The sequence below is a fragment of the Mus musculus genome, chromosome 9, assembly GCF_000001635.26.
Source record: "Mus musculus strain C57BL/6J chromosome 9, GRCm38.p6 C57BL/6J".
Classification (NCBI taxonomy): Eukaryota; Metazoa; Chordata; class Mammalia; order Rodentia; family Muridae; genus Mus; species Mus musculus.
In genome coordinates, this window is record NC_000075.6 from 5,308,792 (window position 1) to 5,336,791 (window position 28,000).

The 28,000-nt window shown below is 37.0% G+C and overlaps 1 protein-coding gene across 8 annotated transcripts; it reads left to right on the plus strand.

Annotated features, from left to right (window-relative positions):
* The first annotated feature begins 57 nt into the window (after positions 1 to 57).
* Positions 58 to 28,000, plus strand: Casp4 (caspase 4, apoptosis-related cysteine peptidase). Of its 8 annotated transcripts, none has more exons than NM_007609.3 (9): positions 58 to 123; positions 12,467 to 12,721; positions 14,029 to 14,126; positions 14,834 to 15,007; positions 15,933 to 16,167; positions 18,385 to 18,528; positions 19,642 to 19,751; positions 27,205 to 27,308; positions 27,744 to 28,000. In NM_007609.3, exons 1-8 carry the CDS (start codon positions 117 to 119, stop codon positions 27,301 to 27,303), a joined length of 1,122 nt encoding a protein of 373 aa, NP_031635.2. In that variant the 5' UTR covers positions 58 to 116; the 3' UTR covers positions 27,304 to 27,308; positions 27,744 to 28,000. The 8 variants fall into 8 exon arrangements, with proteins under 8 accessions (NP_031635.2, NP_001366249.1, NP_001366252.1 ...); NM_001379320.1 differs by having other exon boundaries at positions 69 to 123; positions 15,933 to 16,164; positions 27,744 to 27,947; NM_001379323.1 differs by having other exon boundaries at positions 69 to 123; positions 12,635 to 12,734; positions 27,744 to 27,947.

Consider the following 28,000-nt stretch of genomic DNA (forward strand, 5'->3'; position numbering starts at 1 on the left):
GCTCTTTCAACATCTCCTGGAAGTCCCCGCCTCCCTATGCTAAGGAAATGCCCAGTAACTTTCATTTTACTCTGTCAAGCTGTCTTCACGGTGCGAAAGAACTGAGGCTTTTTCTCATGGCTGGTGAGTCTGGGGGCTCTTCCTGAATAGGGGCTTTGACTTGAGTCCTAGAATTTAGACTTTGCGAAAGCAGAGAATTAAAAAAAAAAAATAGTGGTGACAGAGCAGAGCAGTGGCATAAAAGCCTGATTACTGTACTGCCGGAAAGGACTGTTTATTGGGAGTGTGGACATGCTGAGATATATGTAGCTTTGAGCCACAAAGAACTTCATCTCTCAGTTTCCTTTTTGGAAATCAAAGAGGAGGGTAAAGCCAGAATAACACATTAAAACAACTCTAGAAGTCTGTATGAGCTCTAGGACTCTAGAAGTCTGTAATGAGCTCTAGAACTCTAGAAGTCTGTATGAGCTCTAGGACTCTAGAAGTCTGTAATGAGCTCTAGGACTCTAGAAGTCTGTAATGAGCTCTAGGACTCTAGAAGTCTGTAATGAGCTCTAGAACTCTAGAAGTCTGTAATGAGCTCTAGGACTCTAGAAGTCTGTAATGAGCTCTAGGACTCTAGAAGTCTGTAATGAGCTCTAGGACTGTTACATTTTTCTGAGATGCTGATTGGCACATATTTGAAGTCACCACCTATTTCCCAAGCATAGAGTTACTCTCTTCTTCCATTTTAAATGATTCCATTTTTCTTGCTAGATCTCTGCGTCTGCTAAAATCACCACTGTTGTAACTCATTCATGGACTCCTGTCACAATGTTTTGACTCATGTCTTCCTTTCCAGGTCTTAGCCTTCTGTTCTATCCTTAACATTCCTTTCAAATCATATACCCTTCTTACACTCAGAAGCTGAAAAGGCACAGGACTGAGAAATCACTTGGTATTTTGGTAGCAAGTGTTCAAATGCATCTTATAATATTTTTAGCTTTATTCTTAAAATGTGTACGTGAGGATGAACAAAAAAGTTGTATTTGTCAGCTTAGGTCCAATGTCCTTTGGGCAGAGTAAACTTGTTCTCACATGCAAGACACCGACTTTACCTTATCTCTCTGCAAAAGTCTTTTAAAAACGACAAGCGTCTGATCATTGCCTTTTCTGCTGCTGTTGCCCACATTTGACCAAAGTAACCTGTTTCTAACACCCAGCCCCTCCACCTTGCTGTCTATACCAGATACTTTCAAGAAACTTTCAACCTTGCCAGAACAGATACTAGCTCTACACACTATCTTCTCTGGGACACTGTCTTTTAATGGATGAAAGTTTTAAAACATGATGTTTTCTTGAACATACATCAGTCATTTAAATGATTATAGTGTCTTGTACTTTGTTTGTTTGAATAACTATTTTTACCTCTGCCCTATATACTTTAGTGTACAGAGATTGATGTTCAAAATGATATTCCCAAAACTAAAAAATTAGAATTTAAAATGAGATGTTTAATAAAAATTGCTGACTCAGGGGAAAGATAATCACACCTCAATTTGATATCTTCAATGTGCAATATTTCTTGTTTAGTATGCCAAACCTACCTTGTTTATGTTCTATATACTTCATCACTAGGAGTCCTCACTAGGGTAGTCTTAACTCATAGATTCCAGGAAATTTCCACTACACTAGATTTCCACATCACCCCTGCCTAAATACCCTTTAAATCCAATAATTTCTTCCTGTACCCCCACCCTCCGTTATTCTAGCCCTATACCTAATCCCATTGCCCATTGCCATATACCCATTGCCACCCTCCCCTAGTCCACTTGCAAAATCTATATCCCCTTCCCAAGGAGATCAATGCATCCTCTCTAGGGTCCTCCTTGTTACTTATTCTCTCTGGGTTTGTGGGTTGTAGCTTAATTATCTTTTACTAGACATGCAATATCCACTTATAAGTGAATACATACCATGTTTGTCTTTCTGGGTCTGAGTAGCCTCATTCAGGATGATAATTTCCAGTTCCATCCATTTTTATGCAAATTTCATGATGTTACCATTTTTTAACTGCTGAGAAATGCTTCATTGTGTATATACACAATATTTTCTGTATCCATTCTTTAGTTCAGGGACATCAAGGTTGTTTCCAGTTTCTGACTGTTATGTATAAAGCTGCTATGAGCATAGTTGAGCAAGTGTCCCTATGATAAGATGGAAAGTTCTATAGGTTTATCCTCAAGAGTCATACAGCTAGATATTAGGTAGATCAATTCCCAATTTTCTGAGAAACCACCATATTGATTTTCATATTGACTATATAAACTTATGGCATTATAATTATGCTCATTCTCTTAGACATCAGATGATATCTTACTGTGGCTTTAATATTCATTTCCTGATTATTCAAATTACTGTTTTTGTGTTTCTTTGTACATATATATTGGCTACCTGTGTTTTTCTGTGAATTTGTCTGTTCAGTTCCTGTCTCTATGTTCTTACTCGGTTTTCTTGCTATTAAGGCTATTAATAGGTTGCCTCTCTTACATAATCAAGGTATTAGCTTCTCAGATTGCAAATCTGTTCTTCAATTCTACAAGCTGTGTGTTCTTTCATTGTTTCCTTTGGTTCCAGCTGGGTTGCTTGTTGTGAGGAATATTCAAAAAGAATGGCATCCTCCCATACTATACCCAGCTACTCTCTGCCCAGGTGGGCTGGCCATGAACTGGTGGGCAGTGGCCGACCTGTTCTTATCTCATGGAGACTCTGATTCATAGCTCCAAAATGTCTCCACCCACCTCTCTAAGTTTCCACTTGCAGGTCATTATCATGCCAGCCCCATGCTTCAAAATCTCCACGGCCTTTTATGGTGCACATCTGGCAAACCCACACTCGTTGAACCATGAAGGAAAACAGCATACAAATTTAGTTCAGAAACAATGGTAATTCAATCACTGGGTACAGTTAGAATCCTAATCTTGTAAGCCATGTTAAATCTAAGTCCTCTGGTGGTGAACCCTGGCAGATCTGCCATAGAAACCGGGAGACTTTAGCAGTTATATCTTGTCCTCTCCTATCCCTGATCTCTCTCCTGCTTCCTCTTTTCCTCCATCCACCCAGGAATTCCCTTTTTTCATTGGGGAAACATTTACAAGAAGTCACATGAGTAAATGATTCATTCCTATTCCATAAAACCCCTTCTGGGAAAGCAGAAGTAACATCAAAATACAGGCAGCACCAGGGCCATGGACAACTGTTGCTTTGAATTTGCTCATTTATTTGTTGTTTACATTGATTTATATTAAATATTCTTACCTGCTTTAAGGTCATTAGGGTAAAAATCATTACACAGAGTAATGTAAATGGAAATTCTCTCTGTGTTTTTCTGGTGTTAAATAATTACTGGTCTAAACTTTAATTATTGAGGTACTTTTTGTTTGATCTGAGATATAGAACTAATTTCATTTTCTACAAATATATCCATAATAGTATTTATTAAAGAGGCAATCTTTAAAGATGGCAGGTTTACAGTGTTTTGATTGAAAAGTAATTCCACTCTATCATGTGGGATTTCATGTTTGCTTCTCTGTCGGCCTCACTCCACTTTGATTATTTTAGCCTTGTAGTTACATAATCTGTTTTGCCTTCATGTTTAAAGGTTGATTTGTGATTATAACAAAATTTTGTCATTTTTCAATTTCTTTTTCTCCCTACAATCTAGTATATCCATCTTTGCTTCCTTACCCTTCCTCATGATCTAAATCTTCTTGTTTTCTCTCAAACTCATAGCCTCTTTTTTATAATAATTTCTGTTATACATATATTTATTTCAAGTTTTACAATGTGGTATGGAGTGAATTTTAAGTTTTCTTACAACTTTTATTAAAATGAAGCTTGAATGTTGATAGAGATTTCATTGAAATTATAGTTTGTTTTAAATACTTCTGTTCAACAAACACAGGGTATCATTCTATTTATACATAATATTTCATTTCTTTTCTAATATGGATTAGTTTTAATGGTATACATCTTTCACTTTCTTGGCCAAATTCATTCTTGTGCAATTTTTTTGTAGGTACTTTTAGTGGAATTTATTTTTTAGTTACTTTTCAGACACTTAATACCATAGAACAGGTAGCATTTCTATGTTGAATATTTTTGTAATTTTATTGAAAAGATTTCATACAATATTTTCTAATCAATGTTTCCATTGCTTCAATCTCTACTTAACCACCTACTCAACTCCATGCTCATCTTCTCTCACTTTTTGTCTCTCTCTCTCTGTCTCTCTTTTCTCTCTTTCTCGAACTATCTCTCTACCTCTTTCTATTTTATTAGATTTTTTCTTTATTTACATTTCAAATGTTACCCTCTTTCCTAGTTTCCCTCTGAAAATCCCCTGACCCCTCATCCCCCACCCCTGCTCCTCAACCCACCCACTCCCATTCCCTGTCCTGGCAATCCCCTATACTGGGGCATAGAATCTTCCTAGGACCAAGGTCCTCTCCTACCATTGATAATCAGCTAGGCTATCCTCAGGTACATATACAGCTAGAGCCACAAGTTCCACCATGTGTTTTCTTTGATTGGTGGTTTAGTTCCAAGGAGCTCTAGGGGTACGGGTTAGTTATTTTGATGTTCCTCCAATGGGGCTTCAGACCCCTTCAGCTCCTAGACATTTTCTAGCTCACTCATTGGAGACCTTGCGCTCTGTCCAATGGATGATTGTGAGCATCCACTGCTGTATTTACCAGGCACTGGCAGAGCCCCTCAGGAGACAGCTACATGAGGCTCCTGTCAGCAGGCTGTTGTTGGTATCTGCATAGTGTCTGGGTTTGGTGGTTGTTTATGGAGTGGATCCCCAAGTGGGGCAGTCCCTGGATGGTCGTTCACTCAGTCTCTGCTCCAAACTTTGTCTCTGTGACTTCTTCCATGGGTATGTTGTTCCCCCTTCTAAGAAGGATTCTGAGCTTCTGGGCTAATATACACGTATCAGTGAGTGTATATGATGTGTGTTCTTTTGTGATTGGGTTGCCTCACTAGAGATGATATCCTCCAGTTCCATTAATTTGTATAAGAATTTTATAAATTCATTGTATTTAATATCTGAGTAGTACTCCATTGAGTAAATGTACCACATTTTCTGTATCCATTCCTCTGTTGAGGGACATCTGGGTTCTTCCCAGCTTCTGGCTATTATAAATAGGGCTGCTATGAACGTAGTGGAGCATGTTTCCTTATTACCAGTTGGAACATCTTCTGGGTATATGCCCAGGAGAGGAATTGCTAGATCTTCTGGTAATACTATGTCCAATTTTCTGAGGAACTGCCATTCTGATTTCAAGATGGTTGTACCAGCTTGTAGGACTTTTCCTCTTTCTCCAAAACCTCCCCAGCATATCCTTTCACCTGATTTTTTGATCTTAGCCATTTTGACAGGTGTGAGGGGGGGTCTCAGGGTTGTTTTGATTTGCATTTCTCTGATGCCTAAGGATGTTGAATAATTTTTTAGGTGCTTCTTAGCCCATTGGTATTCCTCAGTTGAGAATTCTTTGTTTAGCTCTGTACCCCATTTTTTAATAGAGTTGTTCAGTTTTCTGGATTCGAACATCTTGAGTTCTTTATATATATTGGATATTAGCCCCAGGTATGATTTAGGATGGGTAAAGATTTTTTTTCTCAATCTGTTGGTTGCCTTCTATTCTTATTATCAGAAGCTTTGCAATTTTATGAGGTCCCATTTGTCAATTCTTGATCTTACAGCACAAGCCATTGCTGTTCTGTTCAGGAATCTTTCCCCTGTGCCCATATCTTCGAGGCTCTTCCATGCTTCCTCCTCTATAAGTTTCAGTGTCTCTGGTTTTATGTGGAGTTCCTTGATCCACTTAGACCTGAGCTTTGTACAGGGAGATAAGAATGGATCAATTCACATTTTACCCCAGTTAAGCCAGCACCACTCGTTGAAGATGTTGTCTTCTTTCCACTGGATGGTTTTAGCTCCTTTGTCAAAGCTCAAGTGACCATAGGTGTGTGGGTTCACTTCTGGGTCTTCAATTCTGTTCCATAGATCTACCTGTCTGTCATTGTGCCAGTAACATGCAGTTTTTATCACAGTTGCTCTATAGCACACCTTGAAGTCAGGCATGGTGATTCCACCAGAGGTTGTTTCATTGTTGAGAAAAGTTTTGCTATTCTAGGTTTTTTTGTTATTCCAGATGAATTTAAAGATTGCCCTTTTTAATTCGGTGAAGAATTTAGTTGGAATTTTGATGGGGATTGCATTTAATCTATAGATGACTTTCAGCGGGATAGCCATTTTTACTATATTAATCCTGCTGATCCATGAGCATGGGAGATCTTTCCATCTTCTGAGATCTTCTTCAATTTCTTTCTTCAGAGACTTGAAGTTCTTATCATACAGATCTTTCACATCCTTGGTTAGAGTCACACCAAGGTATTTTATATTATTTGTGACTATTATGAAGGTTCTTGTTTCCCTAATTTCTTTCTCAGACCGTTTATCCTTTGTGTAGAGAAAGGCCATTGGTTCATTTGAGGTAATTTTATATCCAGCTACTTCACTGAAGCTGTTTATCAGGTTTAGGAGTTCTCTGTTGGAATTTTTGGGGGTCACTTATATCTACTATCATATCACCTGCAAATAGTGATATTTTGACTTCTTCCTTTCCAATTTGTATCCCCTTGATGTCCTTTTGTTGTCGAATTGCTCTGGTTAGAACTTCAAGTACTATATTGGATAGGTAGGAAGAAAGTGGGCATCCTTGTCTAGTCCCTGATTTTAGTGGGATTACTTCGAGTTTCTCTCCATTTAATTTGATGTTGGTTACTGGTTTGCTGTAGATTGCTTTTATTATGTTTAGTTATGGGCCTTGAATTCTTGATCTTTGCAAAACTTTTATCATGAAGGGGTGTTGGATTTTGTCAAATGCCTTCTCAGCATCTAATGAGATGATCATGTGACTTTTGCCTTTGAGTTTGTTTACATAGTGATTACGTTGATGGATTTCCGTATATTAAACCATTCCTGCATCCCTGGGATGAAGCCTACTTGGTCATGATGGATGATTGTTTTGATGTGTTCTTGGATTCGGTTAGTGAGAATTTTATTGAGTATTTTTGCATCGATATTCATAAGGGAAATTGGTCTGAAGTTCTCTTTCTTTTTTGGATCTTTGTGTTGTTTATGTATCAGAGTAATTGTGGCTTCATAGAATGAATTGGGTAGAGTATCTTCTGTTTCTATTTTGTGGAATAGCTTGAGGAGTATTGGAATTAGGTCTTCTTTGAAGGTCTGATAGAACTCTGCACTAAACCCATCTGGTCCTGGACTTTTTATGTTTGGGAGACTATTAATGACTGCTTCTATTTCTTTAGGGGATATGGGACTGTTTAGATCGTTAACTTGATCCTGATTTAACTTTGGTACCTGTTATCTGACTAGACAATTGTCCATTTCATTCAGGTTTTCCAGTTTTGTACAGTATAGTTTTTTCCAGTACGATTTGATTTTTTTTTTCCTCAGATTCTGTTTTCTCTCTCCCTTTTCATTTCTGATTTTGTTAATTTGGATACTGTTCCTGTGCCCTCTAGTTAGTCTGGCTAAGGATTTATCTATCTTGTTGATTTTCTCAAAAACCAGCTCCTGGTTTGGTTGATTTTTGTATAGTTCTTTTGGTTTCCACTTGGTTGATTTCAGTCCTAAGTTTGATTATTTCCTGCCATCTACTCCTCTTTGGTGAAATTACTTTCTTTTGTTCTAGAGATTTTAGGTGTTCTGTCAAGCTGCTAGTGTATGCTCTCTCTAGTTTCTCTTTGGAGGCACTCAGGGCTATGAGTTTTCCTCTTAGGACTGCTTTCATTTTGTCCCCTAAGTTTGGATATGTTTTGTCTTCTTTTTCATTAAACTCTAAAAAGTCTTTAATTTATTACTTTATTTCTTCCTTGACTGAGCTATCCTTGAGTAGTGTTGTTCAGCTTTAATGTGTATGTGGGTTTTCTATTACCAATGTTGTTATAGTTCTCAGTGATCTGATAGGGTGCATGGGATTATTTCGATATTTTTATATCTGCTGATGCCTGTTTGGCGACTGATTGTATGGTAAATTTTGGAGAAGGTACCATGAGGTCCTGAGTAGAAGGTATATCCTTTTGTTTTAGGATAAAATGTTGTGTAGATACCTGTTCAATTCATTTGTTTCATAACTTCTGAAGGAAGTTTTCTTCTGTAATTTTGTTGAAGATATTTACTGTCCCTTTAAGTTGAAAATCTTCCTTCTTGTCTATGCCTATTATCCTTATGCTTGGTCTTTTCGTTGTGTCTTGGGTTTTCTAGATGTTTGGGGTTAGGATCTTTTTGCATTTAGCATTTTCGGTGATTGTAGTGTCAATGCTTTTTATGGTATCTTCTGTACCTGAAATTCACTCTTCTATCTCTTGTATTCTGTTGGTTATGCTTGCATCAATGTCTCCTGACTTCTTTCCTAGGTTTTCGAGAGTGGTCTCCCTTTGTGATTTCTTTATTGTTTTACTTCCATTTTTAGATCCTGGATGGTTTTGTTAAATTCTTTCACCTGATTGGATGTGTTCTCCTGTATTTCTTTAAGGGAGTTATTTATTTCCTTCTTATAGTCATCCATCGCCATCATGAGAAGTGACTTTAGATCCATATCTTGCTTTTCTGGTGTGATGGTATATCCAGGAATTGCTATGGTGGGAGAGTTTGGTTCTGATGATACAAAGTAACCTTGGTTTCTGTTGCTTCTGTTCTGATGCTTGCCTCCTACCATCTGATTATCTCAAATGCTTGCTGCCCTCAATATATCTGATTGGAGCCTGTCCTTCCTATAATCCAGGTTGATTCCAAACACCTCAGAGTCCAGCTTTCTCTGGGATCCTGTGATTCTGGGATCCTGTGAACCTGAGATTCTGGGTGTGTCAGAGTTCTTAGCAGTCAAGCTTCCTCTGAGACCCTGAGTTCCTGGTGTGACCAAGCTCCTGGGATCCTGGAATCCTAAGACCCTTGTCATATTACAGTGCCTGGAAGTGTTAACTCCTCTGGGTACAATGGGGTTGTCTGCTGTGTTCAAAACCTAGGTAGACCAGCACCAACTAAAAGGAACTCTATACGCTGGTCAGTCAGGGGGCACCTGTGCCCTTGCTTCTGCTGTCACATGCCCCTCGTGATTGTTTTGGGACCAATGTTGAGTTCCACTCACCAGTGATCCTAGGATCCTGGAAGTTCTAGGTCTCCTGCAGCATGGAGAGTTCTCTGGGGACTGTGGGACCATCTGCTGACTTTGCACCCAAGGTGGTCTGGAGCTGGCGCTGACTAGAGGGAACCCAAACAGCTTCTTTAATGGGTTTCCTGTGTCCCTGTTCCTGCTTGCACAGGCCCCTCGCTATTTTTTTTGGAACAGATGTTGCATTTCACTCACCAATGATCCTAAGAACCTGGGTGTGGAGAGTCCTCTGGTAACTGTGGGCCTGTCCACAGAGTTTGCACACAAGGCGGTCTAGGACCGGTGCAGACTGGAGTGAACCTCTCTATCTCTTTCTAAACCAAAAAAAAAAAAAACCAAAAAAAAAAAAAAAAAAAAACCTCCCCCCAAAATGTCAAGCGAAATAAATCTAACTAGAAAATAAAAAACTAGAAAGAAGCGCAAAAAAACATATGCACACAAGTAAATCTAATATAAAAATAAAATTAAAAGCTATAATATAATCAAAATATAAGTAATATTAAAAAAAGCAATATGGAACAAAATGTCAAAATATATACACTTGAATTTATTTTGTATTGGACACTGACAGCTGGGCATGTGATGAACCTTAAGTGTGGTTTGTATATCCAATGAGAGTCCATTGGAGAAAGCTATTTTTTGTGTGGGGGGTTAGTTTTATTAATTTTATTTATATATCATAGAATACACGTATACATACACAAACTCATAAGAAAGATGCAAGCTTTGTAAAAATGAATTGAAAGGGCCTTCTTCCCTTTTTTAAGATATTTTTATTAGATATTTTCTTCATTTACATTTCAAATGCTATCCCTAAAGTCCCCTATACTCTCCCCCCACCTTGTTCCCCTACCCACTCACTCCCACTTCTTGGCCCTGGTGTTCCACTCTACTGGGGTATATAAAGTTTGCTAGACCAAGGGGCCTCTCTTCCCACTAGGGAGAAAGCTAATTTTTAAGTCATATAATCTACTAGTAGAATAAGTAGTTCGTTATTTATTATTATTATTATTATGTGGTAAGAATGTTGAAACAGGTTCTCCCTATATATCCAAGTCTGCCTCATATCTGTAGCCATCCTTCTGTCTCAGTTTTCCAAGTTTGAGAATTCTGATGCGAAAATCATTACACCTATTAGTTTCTATAGCTTTTGTAAAATGCTTGAAGTTCCTGTTTATAAGACCCAATCTGTTTCTCTAGAATCAGCTGCTTCCATTTTTTTCTGATTTCTAGAATTCTCAATATTTTATGGAACAAAAGTATAGAGGGTAACTTTTTTTCTGGTCATAGTAAAATTTAGGTTATTTGTGACCATCGAATATGATGTTAAACATGGCGAATTACACGCCACAGACATATATGTATTTTTTTTATAATTTTAATCTCTTTAGTCCCTACTATTGATCACCCATTCAGCACTGTTCTTCTTCTTTTGAATATAAAAATTACTATAACAGAGAACCAAAGCTCAGGCCAAATAGATGCTTCAACACTAACCTGAGTTTTATTTACATTATCAAAGTGTGAGATGACATTTATAGACTATCATCCAAGACCAACATCTCTTCATCTCTTCTATATAATAGAGACACTTTAAACACAGTTTTTCCTCTTTTCTATGTCCTGAAACATATTACTAGTATCTTTCCAAGTATCTCTTTACCAAAAGACATGGAACACCATATGCTGTTATAAAAGAGTGTCTCTAACATGTGAGCTAACATGTTCTGTTTAATTTATAGTATTTTTATGATTTGATCAATTAATAGCTAAGTTCTCTGTGTATAGGGTGTCTTACTAATATTCTTTTCACAAAGATTTTTTTGTGTGACATTTTTGGAAAAACATTCATCTAAATTAATTGGTGCAATGGCAAATCAGCAAATTTTTATTGTTATAGAGCCTATGAAATGGTTGAGTATGTATTATCTTTTTTTAAAATATTTTTTATTAGGTATTTTCCTTATTTACATTTCCAATGCTATCCCAAAAGTCCCACTCCCCTAGAGTATGTATTATCTTAATTTATATACTTTATAGTAACTTGTTAATGAACTAATATTATATTTATTTGTGAAGATCATAAAATAAGTAATATTATTACTGTACAGGCTTACTGTGAAGGTCCGGTATATCAATATGAACAAAAATCTCAACCTACACATTTTACCTCACAGTGGTTTTGTTGTCTTTTATTGTTTATTTTTTGGGGGGTGGGTGGGTACTTCCACGTTTAGTCATAAGTGTAGAGTAGTGTTATACCTATTGAGTTAACTGATATTAGGTACTTTTTTATGTATTATAATTCCTATGTGTCTTTTTGCAGAATAAATGCCCAGAAAATGCTGAAAAGAAAATACAAAACAATAAAGAAAATAAGCATTGTGATCTGGGCCAAAGCCCTTGTTTACTATGTAGTTAAATATTCTTTTACTATGCCATTTTCATGTGAAAGTTATTTTGACATTTTCACTAAGTAATTAATATGGCAATCTTAAGTGAGAATTACTTAAATATTCTGTCTTTATATATACTTCATGCTCAAATCTTATTTTAAAAATTAAAATTAAAAATGGTACTTTGATATCTCTGTTTTACTACCCTATAAAAATGTATCCATGCTAAGGAGTAATATATAACTCTTAATTTTGCTATACCAGAATATTAATATTTATAATATATTGATTTCTAATTTCTGTTTATGAACAAAATGAAATAATTAGAAATTTTGATGCATTTGTTTATAATTAATGTTTAAAAATAAATCAATTAATGTATTAAGCACAAACAGCTGAGTACAATATAAGTTTAATATAATTAGAATAAAAAGCATACTGCTTTAACTGAACTAAATACAAAGGAGTGACTCTACAGACTAGTGAGAACAATTTCCTGTCTTGACAAGAGCTTTGCCTTCCCCCAAAAACACACATTCTCTTCAGAATTGACCAAGACATTGGTAAAAATCAAACCAATGAATGACCAATGCTATACAATAAAGAGAAGCAGCTACTGAAAAGCCTGCATAGTGATGCCCTAATAAGCATAGACTGCTGCAAACTTGCAAGGTTAACCCATTTCTCCAGGTACAATGAAATAGGCATGTAGCTTCCTGGTAAATGGGAAAAGAGAGCTTGTTTTTTAGAAAAGTTGTTAGCTCACAAAGACTAAGTTGATTCCAAGCTCTACCTGTTGTAGTTGAACAAGTCTTTTGTCTCTGACAGAAAACAAACACCCTGACAAACCACTTAAGGTGTTGGAACAGCTGGGCAAAGAAGTCCTTACGGAGTACCTAGAAAAATTAGTACAAAGCAATGTACTGAAATTAAAGGAGGAAGATAAACAAAAATTTAACAATGCTGAACGCAGTGACAAGCGTTGGGTTTTTGTAGATGCCATGAAAAAGAAACACAGCAAAGTAGGTGAAATGCTTCTCCAGACATTCTTCAGTGTGGACCCAGGCAGCCACCATGGTGAAGGTAAGAGCAGAATGTACTGTGAACAACAGCTCAGGGTGCTCATGATCTGTTCGATTTTCAGGCCCAACACTTGCTTTGGTCTGCTAATCTTTGTGTCACTATCACTTTTCTCCAAAATAGATAATACTTTAGAAAGTGTGTTGACTTTCATAGGTAGGTCTCAGAATCCAACGTGGTAAAAAAGCTAAGTCCTTTGTTCAAGCTATTTTGAGAAATAGCTAGTCATCTGACAATTATAAAATGGAACACTAATCCTAAAGTTTATAAATTTTGTGGCTCTCATCAGTTTTAGCTTATGGAAAATGGGTGCCTTCTAATACTGTCTCTCATGTTTTTCCAAAGTTAGAAACATAGTCAAGCCATGAACACAACTTCCCAAATGCTGGCTCTCATCCAAGGTAATTTTCTGGACTACATACTCACTGAACACTGCCTCCATAGTTAATATTTCTGAGCACATGTTCCATTTTTTTAATGAAATGAACACCTGTAAAACTAAACAGTCTTCTTCCATTAAGCCAATTAGATGCATTCACACAAACTGAAAGAATCTCAAGCATAAAACTAAACTAAAAAAATATTATATCCAATAAGGATCAGAATTGGAGGAAGGTGTTCAAAATACTTTTAGTAATTTCAGGAATTCCTTACATGTTATATCAATTAATAGGGTTTCTTATCAGTTTATACGAATCAAAAATTAAAAATTTATCTACATTCCTATGTTTTCAAATTTCTTCCCCTCCAAGACTGTAGCTAGGAGCCACTTGAGCATAGTAACGCATGCCAAAATGGCAAAAATCTGTGATGCATTGCACTGAAGAGTAAGAGTATTACTAAAATTATGCCCTTGTTTTTCCTTTTATTTTATATGATATTAGAGAAGCTAAACTGGAATATCAATTAAAGTAATTTTTAGTAAATAACACTCTGGTAAGTAAATTATTTGGTAAAGGTAAAGTTGAAATGAACAAGAATGAGGATTGAAATAAATGAACAAGAGTAAAATCATCAGAAATTTAAAGTTGTCGAGAGTGGAAGTCAGGTTTGATTCCAAATTACAATGGTGTTCTCCCAAGAATTACCAGAACTCAGGGTCTCATTGTTGGGCTGTTCTGCTTTTCACCTCAACCATCTCCTTCTGCCATCTTAGTTGTACAATATCCTGTGCTATTGATTACCAATAGTAATTGTTATATACCAAAGTGCTATCTTCACTTAGTTTTCTTAAAGACCATTCTGCCCAGCCAACAAATGAGGGATCTACATCAGACTGAAACATTTACATCATATGATGTATTTTACAGCTAATCTGGAAATGGAGGAACCAGAAGAATCATTGAACACTCTCAAGCTTTGTTCCCCTGAAGAGTTCACAAGGCTTTGCAGAGAAAAGACACAAGAAGTACTCTCCTTTGTTGTTGAAATAGAGACACCAAACCAATTGTTCATACTAAAGACAATTTCTTAGATCTCTGAGCCCAAGAGATGGTGATATAACTGCTATAGATTATGATCTTGATTATAAGCAAGATCAATTTTTCTTTTAATGCAGTGAAAAAAATCATGGTGTTAATTATTTTATTTATTTTTTCTCTCCTGTTCATGAGTTATGAAAATTTTTTCTGCAGTCATGGTATCAAAATATCTATAAAACTACACAGTTGACTAATAGTTATCTGTATACTGGTTTAAAAAACACAAATACTGAAGAAGGTTTATTGTTACAGTATATAGAATATAATATTGATATATCAAAACTGGTATCACAATAATAGTAGTAGATGCAATTTTTTAATAATTTTCTTGACATGAGCTGATATCTTTGGATTTTATAGTTAAGCTATCCCTTACATTCTAGGGAACTTTGACTAGGTACTAAGGAAGAGAGTAGTAATTAGCCTGGATTTTTTTTAAGACATGTGTTAACTATCCCAGTTATATTCTTGTTCTGTCTTTAGCCCTTGAGAAGGACACAGACAGTATCTTTCAGTTATAGTTTGAGGGAGAATGAAGCTATATAAGACCTTAAGGAAGCAATACTTATGATAATCAATTAGGCTTTCAAACAACTCAAGTAAGCCAAATTCATTGTATGTCTAATTTAAACAGATTTACCCAATAAAGGAGGCCAATGGCCGTACACGAAAGGCTCTTATCATATGCAATACAGAGTTCAAACATCTCTCACTGAGGTATGGGGCTAACTTTGACATCATTGGTATGAAAGGCCTTCTTGAAGACTTAGGCTACGATGTGGTGGTGAAAGAGGAGCTTACAGCAGAGGTAAGAGCCACTGCAACATCCTATACTGGGAACACGAAGAGTTTTAATCACAGATGAGCATTATAATGTTAAGGAGAAACTCAAGTGAAGGGGTGTGTGTGTGAGAGAGAGAGAGAGAGAGAAAGAGAGAGAGAGAGAGAGAGAGAGAGAGAGAGAGAGAAGAAGAAGAAAGAAAGAAAGAAAGAAAGAAAGAAAGAAAGAAAGAAAGAAAGAAAGAAAGAAAGAAAGAAGGAAAGAAGGAAAGAAGGAAAGAAGGAAAGAAGGAAAGAAAGAAAGAAAGAAAGAAAGAAAGAAAGAAAGAAAGAAAGAAAGATCAAAATAGTCAAATTAGGTAAATGAAATCCGTGCCTTTTAAAGTTACAAATATTTCATGTACCATAAAAAAGCGCCTGGCAGTGTGGGTTTATGCAGTATTTTTAATTCCAAAGAGGAGCAATTGAGACTCAGTGGCCGAACATGATGATGTAGCAAGCACTGAATAGGAGGCAGGCAATCCACATTTTGCTATACAATGTAGCACAGAGAATGACAATCAGCTATAAGAAAAACTTCAAAGAATGGAGTATGTGTTTATCTACATAACTAAAATTGAATGAACATTCATTCAAACTGATAGGTGCTAAAGGAAAGGGATGGGAGTTGGAAAGTAGAGTGCAATAAAAGATAAGACCATCAGAAAACCTTAGTGAAGTTAATGAAGATACTGAAATGCATGTACTGAGAGCAAGGGGCTCTGAAAAGGTGTGAGCAGAGAGACTTTCAAGTTGAGAGGTGGTGCATAAGCTACATCTAGACTGCATGGTGCAAGAAGAAAGGGAAAGTATCAGATTTTTTTTGTAAATTTCCAATGTTGATTTTACCGAAATGAGGAGGTTAAGATTTATCCTAACTGTCATCCCACTAACGAAGTCATCGATTTTTCCAGGGCATGGAGTCAGAGATGAAAGACTTTGCTGCACTCTCAGAACACCAGACATCAGACAGCACATTCCTGGTGCTAATGTCTCATGGCACACTGCATGGCATTTGTGGAACAATGCACAGTGAAAAAACTCCAGATGTGCTACAGTATGATACCATCTATCAGATATTCAACAATTGCCACTGTCCAGGTCTACGAGACAAACCCAAAGTCATCATTGTGCAGGCCTGCAGAGGTGGTAAGTTCTTTGGTGGAACCACGAACTCCCACGCTGCTGGCTATGCAGGTGCTGGCAGGGTAATGCCACATGGGCTTTGTGTCTAGAAGAATTAACTTTAGGCTTAATTTCTATTTAGTTTTCAGAAATTAATGGATCTAATAGGAAATGTGCCATTACAAAAATTTGCCTGGTTAGTTGAAAGATTTTCATGTAACTTTTACCAGTAGAAGTGATTAAGAACTTTTCCAGAATCCCCAAGTCAATTGAGACAAGTATACAAATATTAGAGCAAAATGGTTTTATTTTCTACTATACTTGTGGTTTTTGTATTATCATTTTGAAATTTATGTTTGAAAGTGAGACAATACAATTGTTGTATCTGAGTTCAGTACCCTACTCTTACTAATGAACAGAAAATAGGACCATACAGAAATAAGGTCAGCAATGAAACACCAGGGTTATAGTAAATCAAGTGGGAATCAATAATATCTACAGAATATTGTAATAAACATATACAGAATATACATTTACAATTCCAGCTTTGGGGAGAAAAGGAATGGTAGATTCCAGTGGAAGACCCCACAGCCCAATGGCCAAATATCACAATGTATTTGTTAAGTTTTTGGCTAGTATATAAAATGTTTGTATAATACATTTACTACTCACCAAGATTACCATTCAAAATATCCCTCACACTCATGTTTTTTTAAGGACATAGCCAATTATACAATTAGCCTATGAAACCATCAACACATGCCTGGATAAAGAAAATGTCTTTATGCATAATTAAGTACTATAAAACCATAAAAAAAATAATTTCCTGAAATTTGAAGGAAAATAAAAATGGAACTGTATATCTTCATGTTAAGCAAGATGAATCAATCACAGAATGATGACTGTCCAATGTTATTTTTCAGTTTCTTATACATGGAAACTAAATAAAAGTATAAAAATGTGATCTGAAGATATAAGAGTGTTTGTAAGTAAGGAATTGAGGTCGTGGAGCTGGGGAATATAGCAAGAAGGGAGAGTGAAAAGAGATAGAGGGAGTCAAGGCAAATGAGAGCAGCATGGTCAAGGGAAATGTGTCCATGTGTGAAAGTACACTATGTTACATTCCTGCTGCAGTCACTGCACGAATAAACCAGTATATAAAAATCCAATACTTGAATGTGCTCAGATGTAATTCTGTCTTTTACTTTATCCTGTACAGGTAATATAAAATAAGTGCTTCATTATGATATTCTATACACTTATACTTGACTTGATCAGTCTATACCCTACCAACCTTTGCTTTCTCTATTCCTCTCTTGCTCCTCCATATCTTTTATTGAAACATTTTCACTTTCACCTTTGTGTGTCTCTTTAGTTTTTAATCTATGAAAAGATGAAAACTAATCTAAGACTAGATTTAAGTAAAATCATCTAAAATTGTCTTCCCAATCTGGCTTATTTTGCTTAACATGATGACCCCAAGTTTAACCCATTTACATTCAAATAATAAAATTTGGATCTCTTTTCATTGCATAATGCTTTCTTGTCCATATTAACCTCATTGTTCTTATACATTCAATTATTAATCGGTACCTATGCTGATGTCATAATTTGGATATGATGAATAGTAAAACAATACATATGGGTGTATACATATGTCTATTGTATATTTTATTTTACTGAGTTTCACTGTATATTTCCAACTTGTCAGGAACTTACAGTAATCTCCTACCTTAGTCTCTTGGGAGCTGAGATTATAGTTGTGTGCTTTCACATCCAAATTGTAGGATGCAGATAGGCCTATATGACTTTGAATTCATATAGCCATGGGCCTATAAGTAACTAAAGTAGAAATAACTTTTATATAACCAAATGGTATAAAATGATGCAGATATAAAACTCCTCTGCTGCTTTTAGTAAACACGTCCTTACAACTTTATGACTCTGCCTTTATTTTTTCTCATCATGTAACATTTCTCAATGATCCTAGAGGGAAAGAAATTCTCTCTGCTCTGTCTCTGTCTCTGTCACTCTCTGTGTGTGTGTATGTGTGTGTGTGTGTGTGTGTGTGTGTGTGTGTGTGTGCGCGCGCGCGCATGCGCGCGCGTGCATATGCTCCTACTTACAGTGCTTGTATGTATATATATGTGAAACTGATCTGAGCTCTTAAAATGGCTGAGGTAGGAAACTGGAAATCTTACTCAGTGTGATCAGTGCTAGATTGCACTTTTTTTCCCCCAGGGAACTCTGGAGAAATGTGGATCAGAGAGTCTTCAAAACCCCAGTTGTGCAGAGGTGTAGATCTACCTAGGAATATGGAAGCTGATGCTGTCAAGCTGAGCCACGTGGAGAAGGACTTCATTGCCTTCTACTCTACAACCCCACGTATGTATTTTCTAAACCATATAGCTTTGCAGGTCAAAAGACATCTTTATATAGCAATGGTCTAACACAAATTTTGAGGGTAACAATTTACATTAATTAAATCATATATTTGTTTTGAGTACATCTACTCCTAGACACAACTTTCAAGACTGGCCTTTTCCTATAGTTAAGGATTTGTATAGTGAAAGATATATATATTCCAGTCCACGGATCCAGGGGATCCTCTTCACAGCTTTTAACATACATGATTAATTTGATTCATTTCTTTTAATCAAATTATTTTAGCATTCTTACATAAAAAGTTATAGATCAAAGAATTATCAGCCTCTTCCCAAATATTCAGCCCCAAGGTCATTTTGGCCAACATCCTGCCAAATTCTAGATATACCAATTTTATGACATGGTCCACTAGGAATGGGGTATCCTGTTAAAGAAGTTGTAGAAAACACATTCACAGGTCTCAAGGTGGGGTATATTGCTGAGCTTTTGATCTCTGTATGTGTTTCCTAAAGTGCTTTATGTCTACTTTTTGAATTTGTATATTTTTCATGGCTTGTTTTAAAAAACTATTTTGTGAAGGCAAACTTGATAAACTCAAACAGCACAGGTTTAATGTCTACACTTAATGAATTTGAAAATATATGTAAGACACCATCAGGACAGTGTATGACATCTACTTACCTCTTTCTTCTCAAAGTATATCAGTCTTACGTATTTTCCTTGCTGAGCATATTTTGTATGAAAACATTATACATCTAACCTACTGATCACACTTTACAGATCAGTATTATTATTGGTGATGCAAATGTAATACATGTAAATACAACAGACCCTATGACTTATTCATCTTCTGTACCTCAAATATTGGTTCTGTATAGTATTTTGTTAATTATATAGTAAAAAAGCAAAGAACCAATCAACAAAACACAATGACATAATCTATAGACATAATAAATGTTATCTATCAGTAGGAAGTGGGTTACTGTACAAAACGAGGCATATCTATAATTCCCTTCACTGCATGTTGCCAGGCTCTGCTAAAAAAAAAAAAAAAAAAAAAAAAAAAAAAAAAAAACTCCATAAAGCAATATATGACACTTTCTCTCTTCACAGATCACTTGTCCTACCGAGACAAAACAGGAGGCTCTTACTTCATCACTAGACTCATTTCCTGCTTCCGGAAACATGCTTGCTCTTGTCATCTCTTTGATATATTCCTGAAGGTGAATGCTTTGCAGCTCATTTATATTTTCACAAAGACTTTACTATACTCACCTTTCACATTTCACATTTCAATATAGTTAGACATGAAAAATAAAATGGTATTTTTTCATTCACATGTTTAAAATACAGTTCAGAAAAAGATGTCAATATATCACAGTGGACCTTTAAACATATTAGAAAATATAAATTATAATCTTGCATTTTATGAATTATCAGACTAAATCCTGGTCGCTCTCATAAGAAGTATTAGTTTTGGAAAGAAAGAAGATTAATAACATGAACAAAAGAAAAGAATTGGACATAGTACTACCAGAGGATCCAATAATACCACTCCTGGGCATATACCCAGAAGATGCTCCAACATGTAATAAGGACACATGCTACATTATATTCAGGGCAGCCTTCTTTATAGTAGCCAGAAGCTGGATAGAACCCAGATGTTACTCAACAGAGGAGTGGATACAGAAAATGTGGTACATTTACACAGTGGAGTACTACTCAGCTATTAAAAACAATGGATTCATGAAACTCTTAGGAAAATGGATGGATCTGGAGGATATCATCATGAATGAGTTAACCCAATCACAAAAGAACACACATGGCATGTACTCACTGATAAGTGGATATATATCCAAAATTATAAACTGCATTACGTATTTGTGAGAAACTTAGGAAGTTAATTTTTTAGTTGAAAGTAGATTATTTCCATGATAATGGTCTCTGATTGTGATTTCTCCTTGCTCTACTTCTCCCGCTTCCTCCCCCCACTTCCAAGTTGGTACCATTTCTTTTCTATCACTCATTAGAAAACAAACAGGCTTCCAAAAAACGATAAAACAAATAAAATAGTAAATAAATAGAATGTAGTAGAATTTTGGTGATGGTGGTGGTGGTGGTGATAGTGGTGGTGGTGGGCCTTTTTGGGTCTTGTTTGTTTTTTGTTTTGTTATTGTTGTGCTGTTGATTGATTTGCTTGTTTGTTTGTGGGGTTAACTGTTGTTTGGTTTGGTTTGGGGGTTTGAAAAATGTAGCACTGATTTTTACTCTCTTTCTCTGGCATATCTAGTCTCAATTTCAGATATTGGTCCCATTACATGGAGTAAGACTTGAATCAAATTACTTATTGGTTGGTTAGTCCTCAAACTGTATGTCATGATGTACTAGCATATGTTATAGGCAGGACATTATGTGGATATTTTATATACTAACCCTCCTTGATTAGATATATAGAAAAAAGACTTTATAAAAATCATTTTTCATTCTGTAGGCTACTGGTTTCTCCCAATGACAGTGTTCATTGCCATGGAGAAGCTTCCCACTTTCATGAGTTCCCATTTCTTAACTGTTAACTTTACTGCTTGCACTAATGGTGTCCAGCTCAGAAAGTCCTGGGCCCGTCAGTTCAAGGCTGGCCCTTTACTTTCTCTTCTCTTAGGTTCAGGGTAACCTACAGTATTATGTTGAGGTCTTTGATTTCTTTGGAGATGAGTTTTGTGCAGGGTGATGAGTATGGATCTATTTGGATTATTCTACACATAGTCATCCAGTTAGACAAACATTTGTTGAAGATCCTATCTTTCATCCAATGTGCATTTCTAGCTTCTTTGTAAAATATCAGGTGTCTATAAGTATGTAAAATCCTATCTTGGCCTCTAATTAGATTCCAATGATAATCATGTCAGTTTTTCTACCAATTCCATGCATTTTTTTATCAGTATACCTCTGAAATACAAATTAAGCTCTGGAAGGTCTTTTATTATTCAGGATTGTTTTAACTATCCTGTGGTGTGTGTGTGTGTGTGTGTGTGTGTGTGTGTGTGTGTGTGTGTTAACAAGCTTTGTGCCATTTATCCTTTCAAGGTCAATATTTTGGAATTTTTATTGTAAATGCATTAAATAAGTAGATTACTTTTGTTGGATGACCATTTTAACTACATTAATCCTACCTACACATGAACATGGGAGATTTTTCTACATTCTGATAACTTCTTCAAATTCTTTTAATGTTTTTAAAGTTTAGAGTTAGCCCAAGATATAGTTTCGGGGCTATTGTGAAAGGTTTTGTTTCTCTGATTTCTTTCTTAGTCTATTTGTCATTGTACCAAGGAGGGCTCCTAATTTTTATAAGGAAATTTTGTATCTAGATGCTTTACCAAAAGTGTTTATCAACTATAGGAATAAGCCACTGGTTTATCAACTATAGGAATAAGCCACTGATCATAGCATTTGCAAATAAAGGTATTTTGATTTATTCCTTTCCAGCTTGCATTTCTTTGGTCTCTTTCAGTTGTGTTATTGCTTTAGATAATACTTGAAATACTATATTCAATAGACAAGGAGAGAGTGGACAACCTTGTCTTGTTCCTGGTTTTAGTTGAATTGTATTTTATTTTTTTCCACTTAAGTTGAGTTTCCTAGGGGCTTGGTGTAAACTGCCTTTATTGTGTTAATGTGTGTTCCTTGTATCCCTAATCTCTCTAACACTTTTATCATAAAGTGGTGTTGGATTTTGTCAAAGTCTTTTTTGTGCCTAATGAGATGATCATGTAGGGAGAATCTTGTGGTTATATCTTTCAGTTTGTTTATGTAGTAGATTGCATTTATCATTTTACATATAATGAACTATCAATTCATCTTGAAATGAAGCCTACTTGATCATGATGGATGATTGTTTTGATATGTTATGGGATTTTGTTTGTAAAACTTTTGTTGAGAATTTTTGGACCTATGTTCAATAGGGCAACTAGTCTGTAATTCTCCTTTTTAGTTCAGCCTTTATGTTGCTTGATTTTTTTAATTGGATATTTTATTGATTTATATTTCCAATTGTATCCCCTTTCCTGGTTTCCCTCCTTAAATCCCCTTAATTCATCCCCCTACCCCTGCTTCTATGAGGATGTTCCCCTACCCACCTACCCATCCACCCTGGCTCCTTGCCCTTGCATTTTCCTACACTGGGACATCCAGCCTTCACAGGACCAAGGATCTCATCTACCAGATGTCAGACAAGGCCATTCTCTTCTACATATGTGGCTGGAGCCATGGATCTCTCCATGTGTACTCCTAGGTTGATGGTTTAGTCCTTGGGAGCTCTGGGGGTTCTGGTTGATATTGTTGTTATTCATTTAGGGTTGTAAACCCCTTCAGCTCCTTAGTCCTTTCTCTAACCCCTCCATTGGAGACCCTTGATCAATCCTAAGTAACTATGGCACTGTAAAATGGATAGGGCAATGTTCCTTCTGTTTTTGTGGAATAATTCGAGAAGTATCCACATTAACTCTTCTTTGGAAGTCTAATCGAATTTTGTGGTAAAATCATCTGGCTCTTGCGTATTTTAGTTGGGAGAATTTAAGTATTGTGTTAGCCTTCTATGGTGAGTAGGATGTGATTGGTTAGTGCAAGGGAAAAAAATAAAACATACTTAGGCTGGACCTAGGCCTCTCTCACATATGTAGCAGATGTACAGCTTGGTCTTCATGTGGGTCCTGAACAACTGAAATAGGGGCTATCCCAAAGCTGTGACCTGTATGTGGGATATCTTCTTTTACCTGGGCTGCCTTGCCTGGGCTCAGTGGTAGAGGAAGCATCTAGCCTCTCAGAGACTTGAAGTACCAGAGTGAAGGAATATCCATGAGGGTCCCCACCTTCTCAGAGGAGAAGGCAAGGGAGAATGAAGGAAAAATTGTGGAAGGGTATAAAGGGAGGAATGAGCAGGATATAAAGTGAGTAAGTAAAAAATTAAATTAAATTAAGAAAAAGAAGTAGCTGAGATTTTAATTTACTTCAGTGAAAGCTCATTTTGCCAGGGGCTTAAAAGTAGGCCATCTTCCAAATTGAGTTCTCGTGAATAGAAGGGAAAGGGAATGAAGATTGGAGGATCTCAGCTTAGATATGATGCTCACTTCTATATAGAGTAATTTTATAAAGCTCAACCAACTCTGTTTTCAAAGAAACTCCATTTTGTGCAAGACTGGGGTTAAACTCCAAGTCCAGAAAGAAAATCACAAAGTCCACCTGAGCAAACATCCTATGACAATTCCCATTCCTTTAACAACAGTCAGGATACAATAGGGGATCAAGGTACACAGAGATAACCTAAGACATGCTGCAGAGAGTCAATAACCTGATTATCCTGTTTGTCAAATGGTTCTGCCCTGGTGTTCACTTCCTGCAGACTATGCCAGAAATGCAGTTTTTAAAATATTAACTTGCTGACCTACATGGAAATACCCTAATCTTGCTGTAACCATAATAAAACTTTAAACCTCTAGACTCAGGGCTCTCACTCTGACCCACTGCGATAGTGAGAGTCTGAAAACCTCTGCTCCAGATCTCTTAATAAGAGACCTGTTTTGGTTTACATATGCTCAACTCAGGGAGTGCCACTATTAGAAGATGTGGCCAAGTTGCAGGAAGTGTGTTACTCTGGGGGGTGGGCTTGGAGACTCTTCTCCCAGCTGCCAGAGGATGCTCAGTCTATTCCTGGCTTCCTCTGAATAAAGATATAGAAATCTCAGCTCCTCCTGCATCATACCTGCCTGAATGTTGCCATCTCCTGCCTTGAGGATAATGGACTGAACCTCTAAACTTGTAAGCCATCCCCAATTAAATATTTTCATTTATAAGATTTGCCTTGGTCATGGTGTCTGTTCACAGCAGTAAAACCCTAACTAAGACAGAAGTTGATATCAGGGAGTGGGACACTGCTGTGATAGGGCTGACCAGGCTTTTGTTTGGAAGATTGGATTTTGGAACTTTGGATTGGGAAAACAGTGCAATACTTAGCTGGGCTATCCTGGTAGGAATATGGTAGTTATTTTGCTAATGAGAGTAATTTGAATTGTTCAGGCCTGGCCCAAGAAGTTTCAGTGAGAAATTTCAATATGTGGCTTAGAGACTTCTTTCATGATATTTTGGTGAAGAATGTGGCTACTTTTTGCCCTTGTCTGTAGTCTGTCTGGGGCTAGGGTGAAGAGGCTCAGATTAATTGCATTGGCAAAGGAAGTCTCAGAGAGGCACAGCAGAGACTTTGTTCACTGGTGAAGTCTCCTTAAGAGCATTTTGAGGAAGTGTAGCAAACTTAGAAAGGAAAAATTTTAAATATGTGGTTTGAGTATTAAACAGCACCAGGAAGCGCAATGGAACAGATTGCTGTGTTCTAGAAGATAGCAGATTAAGGGAGTGGGACTTTGAGGCAAGAACTTACCCAGCTGAATTTAGATCCAGGCATGGTGATACACACCTTTAATTCCAGGAGACAATCATACAGATCTCTAAACTAAAGATCAATCTACAAAGCAAGATCCAGGATTGCCAAATTTAGGCAGTGAAAGAGTTGGAAAACAGGAAAAGACAATGTAATAGAATAAGAGCTGCCATGTTCCAGCCTCGGCAAGCAGCAGAACTCAGCAGCTTTGTCTACATGGCTCTGGCTTTAGAGTCCAGAATAGAAGGGACTACTGGGACAGTTGATGCTGGTTAGCTGGAGCTAAGAAATTTGTAGTGATTAAGAAGATACCAACATCACTGAGTTGAAATCTTCTGGGAAGTGTTTTCTGAGAGCACAAAGAAGCTGTCTTCTGGAGATAGCCAAGGTTGTATATCCTGCTGAAGCTGTACTTTGTAATGTGTAAGAGTCACCCAGATGGTACTAGTTTTGAAGGACCAAAGGCATCATGAAGAATAGCTGAAGCTTGACACTGTAAGAGGCCATGGAAGGCCATTCATGAAGGTGCAGCCTCAGTTGCAGTTGAAAGCCCAGGACTGAAGGGATCATACAAAGAAGCTGAGGTTTGGCACCAACAAGTGAACCTGTAAGAGGCAATTGGTGAAACCTAGTTGCAGTGGAAGATCTCAGCATATTGGAGATGCCAGTACCATGGGATGATCACCAAGAATAGTATAAGTGGAGTGGATCAAGCTGAGCTTCCAGTGCTATAGAGGGGAGAGTTGGAGAAGTGAAACTAACCCTTTGGAGGATCTCAGAAGATCACATGTGGATCCCAGGAATTAAAACAAGAAGATGCAACACTGAAATTGCCTTGGAATCCCCAAGATGATCTAGATACCGGAGTCATGGTCCGTCTGCTAAGAAAAGCTTATAAATAGGGAGTGGTAACTGCCCTGGTGAAAGATGTTTATTGCAATCAACAAAGATTTAAAAAAAAAAAAGGTGTGTGGGGGGGGGTGGGGGGGGAGTTGGAGATCTGAAGACCATATTGACATCAGACATAAAGATTCAGAATTTGGAGTTTGCCTAGCTGGTTTCCTGTTTTGCTTTGGGGATTGTAGTAAAGTCATTGATTGAATCTCAGAAGAGACCTTGAATTTTTGACTTTTAACACTGTTGAGACTGCTATAGACTATGGGGACTTTTGAAGATAGACTAAATGTATTTTGCATTATGCTATGTCTAGGTATGGCCCCCATAAACTCATGTTTGAACAAGTCTATGGGGGGTCCAGGCAGTGGAATCTGATGGTTTGCATATGCTCAGCTCAGGGAGTGGCACTATTAGAAGATGTGGCCAAGTTGCAGGAAGTGTGTCACTCTGGGGATGGGCTTGGAGACTCTCCTCCTAGCTGCCAGAGAATGCTCATTCTGTTCCTGGCTTCATTTGTATCAAGATATAGAACTTTCATCTCCTCCTACATCATGCCTGCCTGGATGTTGCCATGCTTCTGCCTTGAGGATAATAGACTAAGCCTCTAAACCTGTAAGCCATCCCCAATTAAATGTTGTCATTTATAAGACATGTCTTGGTCATGGTGCCTGTTCATAGCACTAAAACCCTAAGACAAGACCCTTGTGTGTTTGCATCAGAATTGACTCCTCAGTGGTCTTTGTGCTCCCTGTGACTTGAGCACATGGGGTAAGGTAGTAATGTTGAGTTAGACTTTCTTTTTTTTTTTTTTTCCATTTTTTATTAGGTATTTAGCTCATTTACATTTCCAATGCTATACCAAAAGTCCCCCATACCCACCCACCCCCACTCCCCTACCCGCCCACTCCCCCTTTTTGGCCCTGGCGTTCCCCTGTTCTGGGGCATATAAAGTTTGTGTGTCCAATGGGCCTCTCTTTCCAGTGATGGCCGACTAGGCCATCTTTTGATACATATGCAGCTAGAGTCAAGAGCTCCGGGGTACTGGTTAGTTCATAATGTTGTTCCACCTATAGGGTTGCAGATCCCTTTAGCTCCTTGGGTACTTTCTCTAGCTCCTCCATTGGGAGCCCTGTGATCCATCCATTAGCTGACTGTGGGCATCCACTTCTGTGTTTGCTAGGCCCCGGCATAGTCTCACAAGAGACAGCTACATCTGGGTCCTTTCGATATTAGCCTCATCCCAACAACTCCTAAATTCTTTTCATCCTTATAGTTTTCTGTGCTGCAATGAAGCATGCTTTCTGTGAATATTGAAACTTATATAGTACACATCATTATTTTGATTTTAGGTGCAACAATCATTTGAAAAGGCAAGTATTCATTCCCAGATGCCCACCATTGATCGGGCAACCTTGACGAGATATTTCTACCTCTTTCCTGGCAACTGAGAACAGTAAGTATATTTCCTTTTAGAGACCTGAATGCTTGGATGTATTCAAGTTGGTCTCTTAATTGGCCTAGTTTATTGACTACTGGCACATTTTTTTTATATGTCCAAACATTTAGATTCCATTTTATCACCTCAAACAATCAAACAAATGATAAAGGTTATAGAAAAAACAAGGTAAATACCCAAAAAGCAACAATAAATGGTAGAAGATTTGACAGTTACTGAAGTAAGTTAGATTATGCCCATATATTTATTACTGTTTATATCATTTCTGTCTTGAGGTGTATCTTTTTATCTCCTCTATAAACCATAAAGACCCAAGTGGATGTCAATGGGGGATTAGCAAGAACATGGTTGGCAATAAGGAATGAGTGAGGGAATGAATTCTCTGTGGAATAAATATATTTATAATCTACGTATTCTTTGTCTACTCTGCAGAAGCAACAAGCAACTGAATCTCATTTCTTCAGCTTGAAGAAGTGATCTTGGCCAAGGATCACATTCTATTCCTGAAATTCCAGAACTAGTGAAATTAAGGAAAGAATACTTATGAATTCAAGACCAGCCTAAGCAACACAGTGGGATTCTGTTCCATAGACAAGCAAACAAGCAAAAATAAAACAAAAAAAAAATTTACCAAAAGAGAAATTTGTTTTATTTATTTGTGTACATAAATAAAAAGAAAGCAAATAATT

What these genes read in the sequence shown, in the direction of transcription:
- Casp4 (NM_007609.3), top strand. An exon ending in GCAGAGAAAAGACACAAGAA is followed by an intron (nt 14,127 to 14,833) that starts GTACTCTCCTTT and finishes TAATTTAAACAG; the next exon opens with ATTTACCCAATAAAGGAGGC. An exon ending in TCTTTGATATATTCCTGAAG is followed by an intron (nt 19,752 to 27,204) that starts GTGAATGCTTTG and finishes TTTTGATTTTAG; the next exon opens with GTGCAACAATCATTTGAAAA.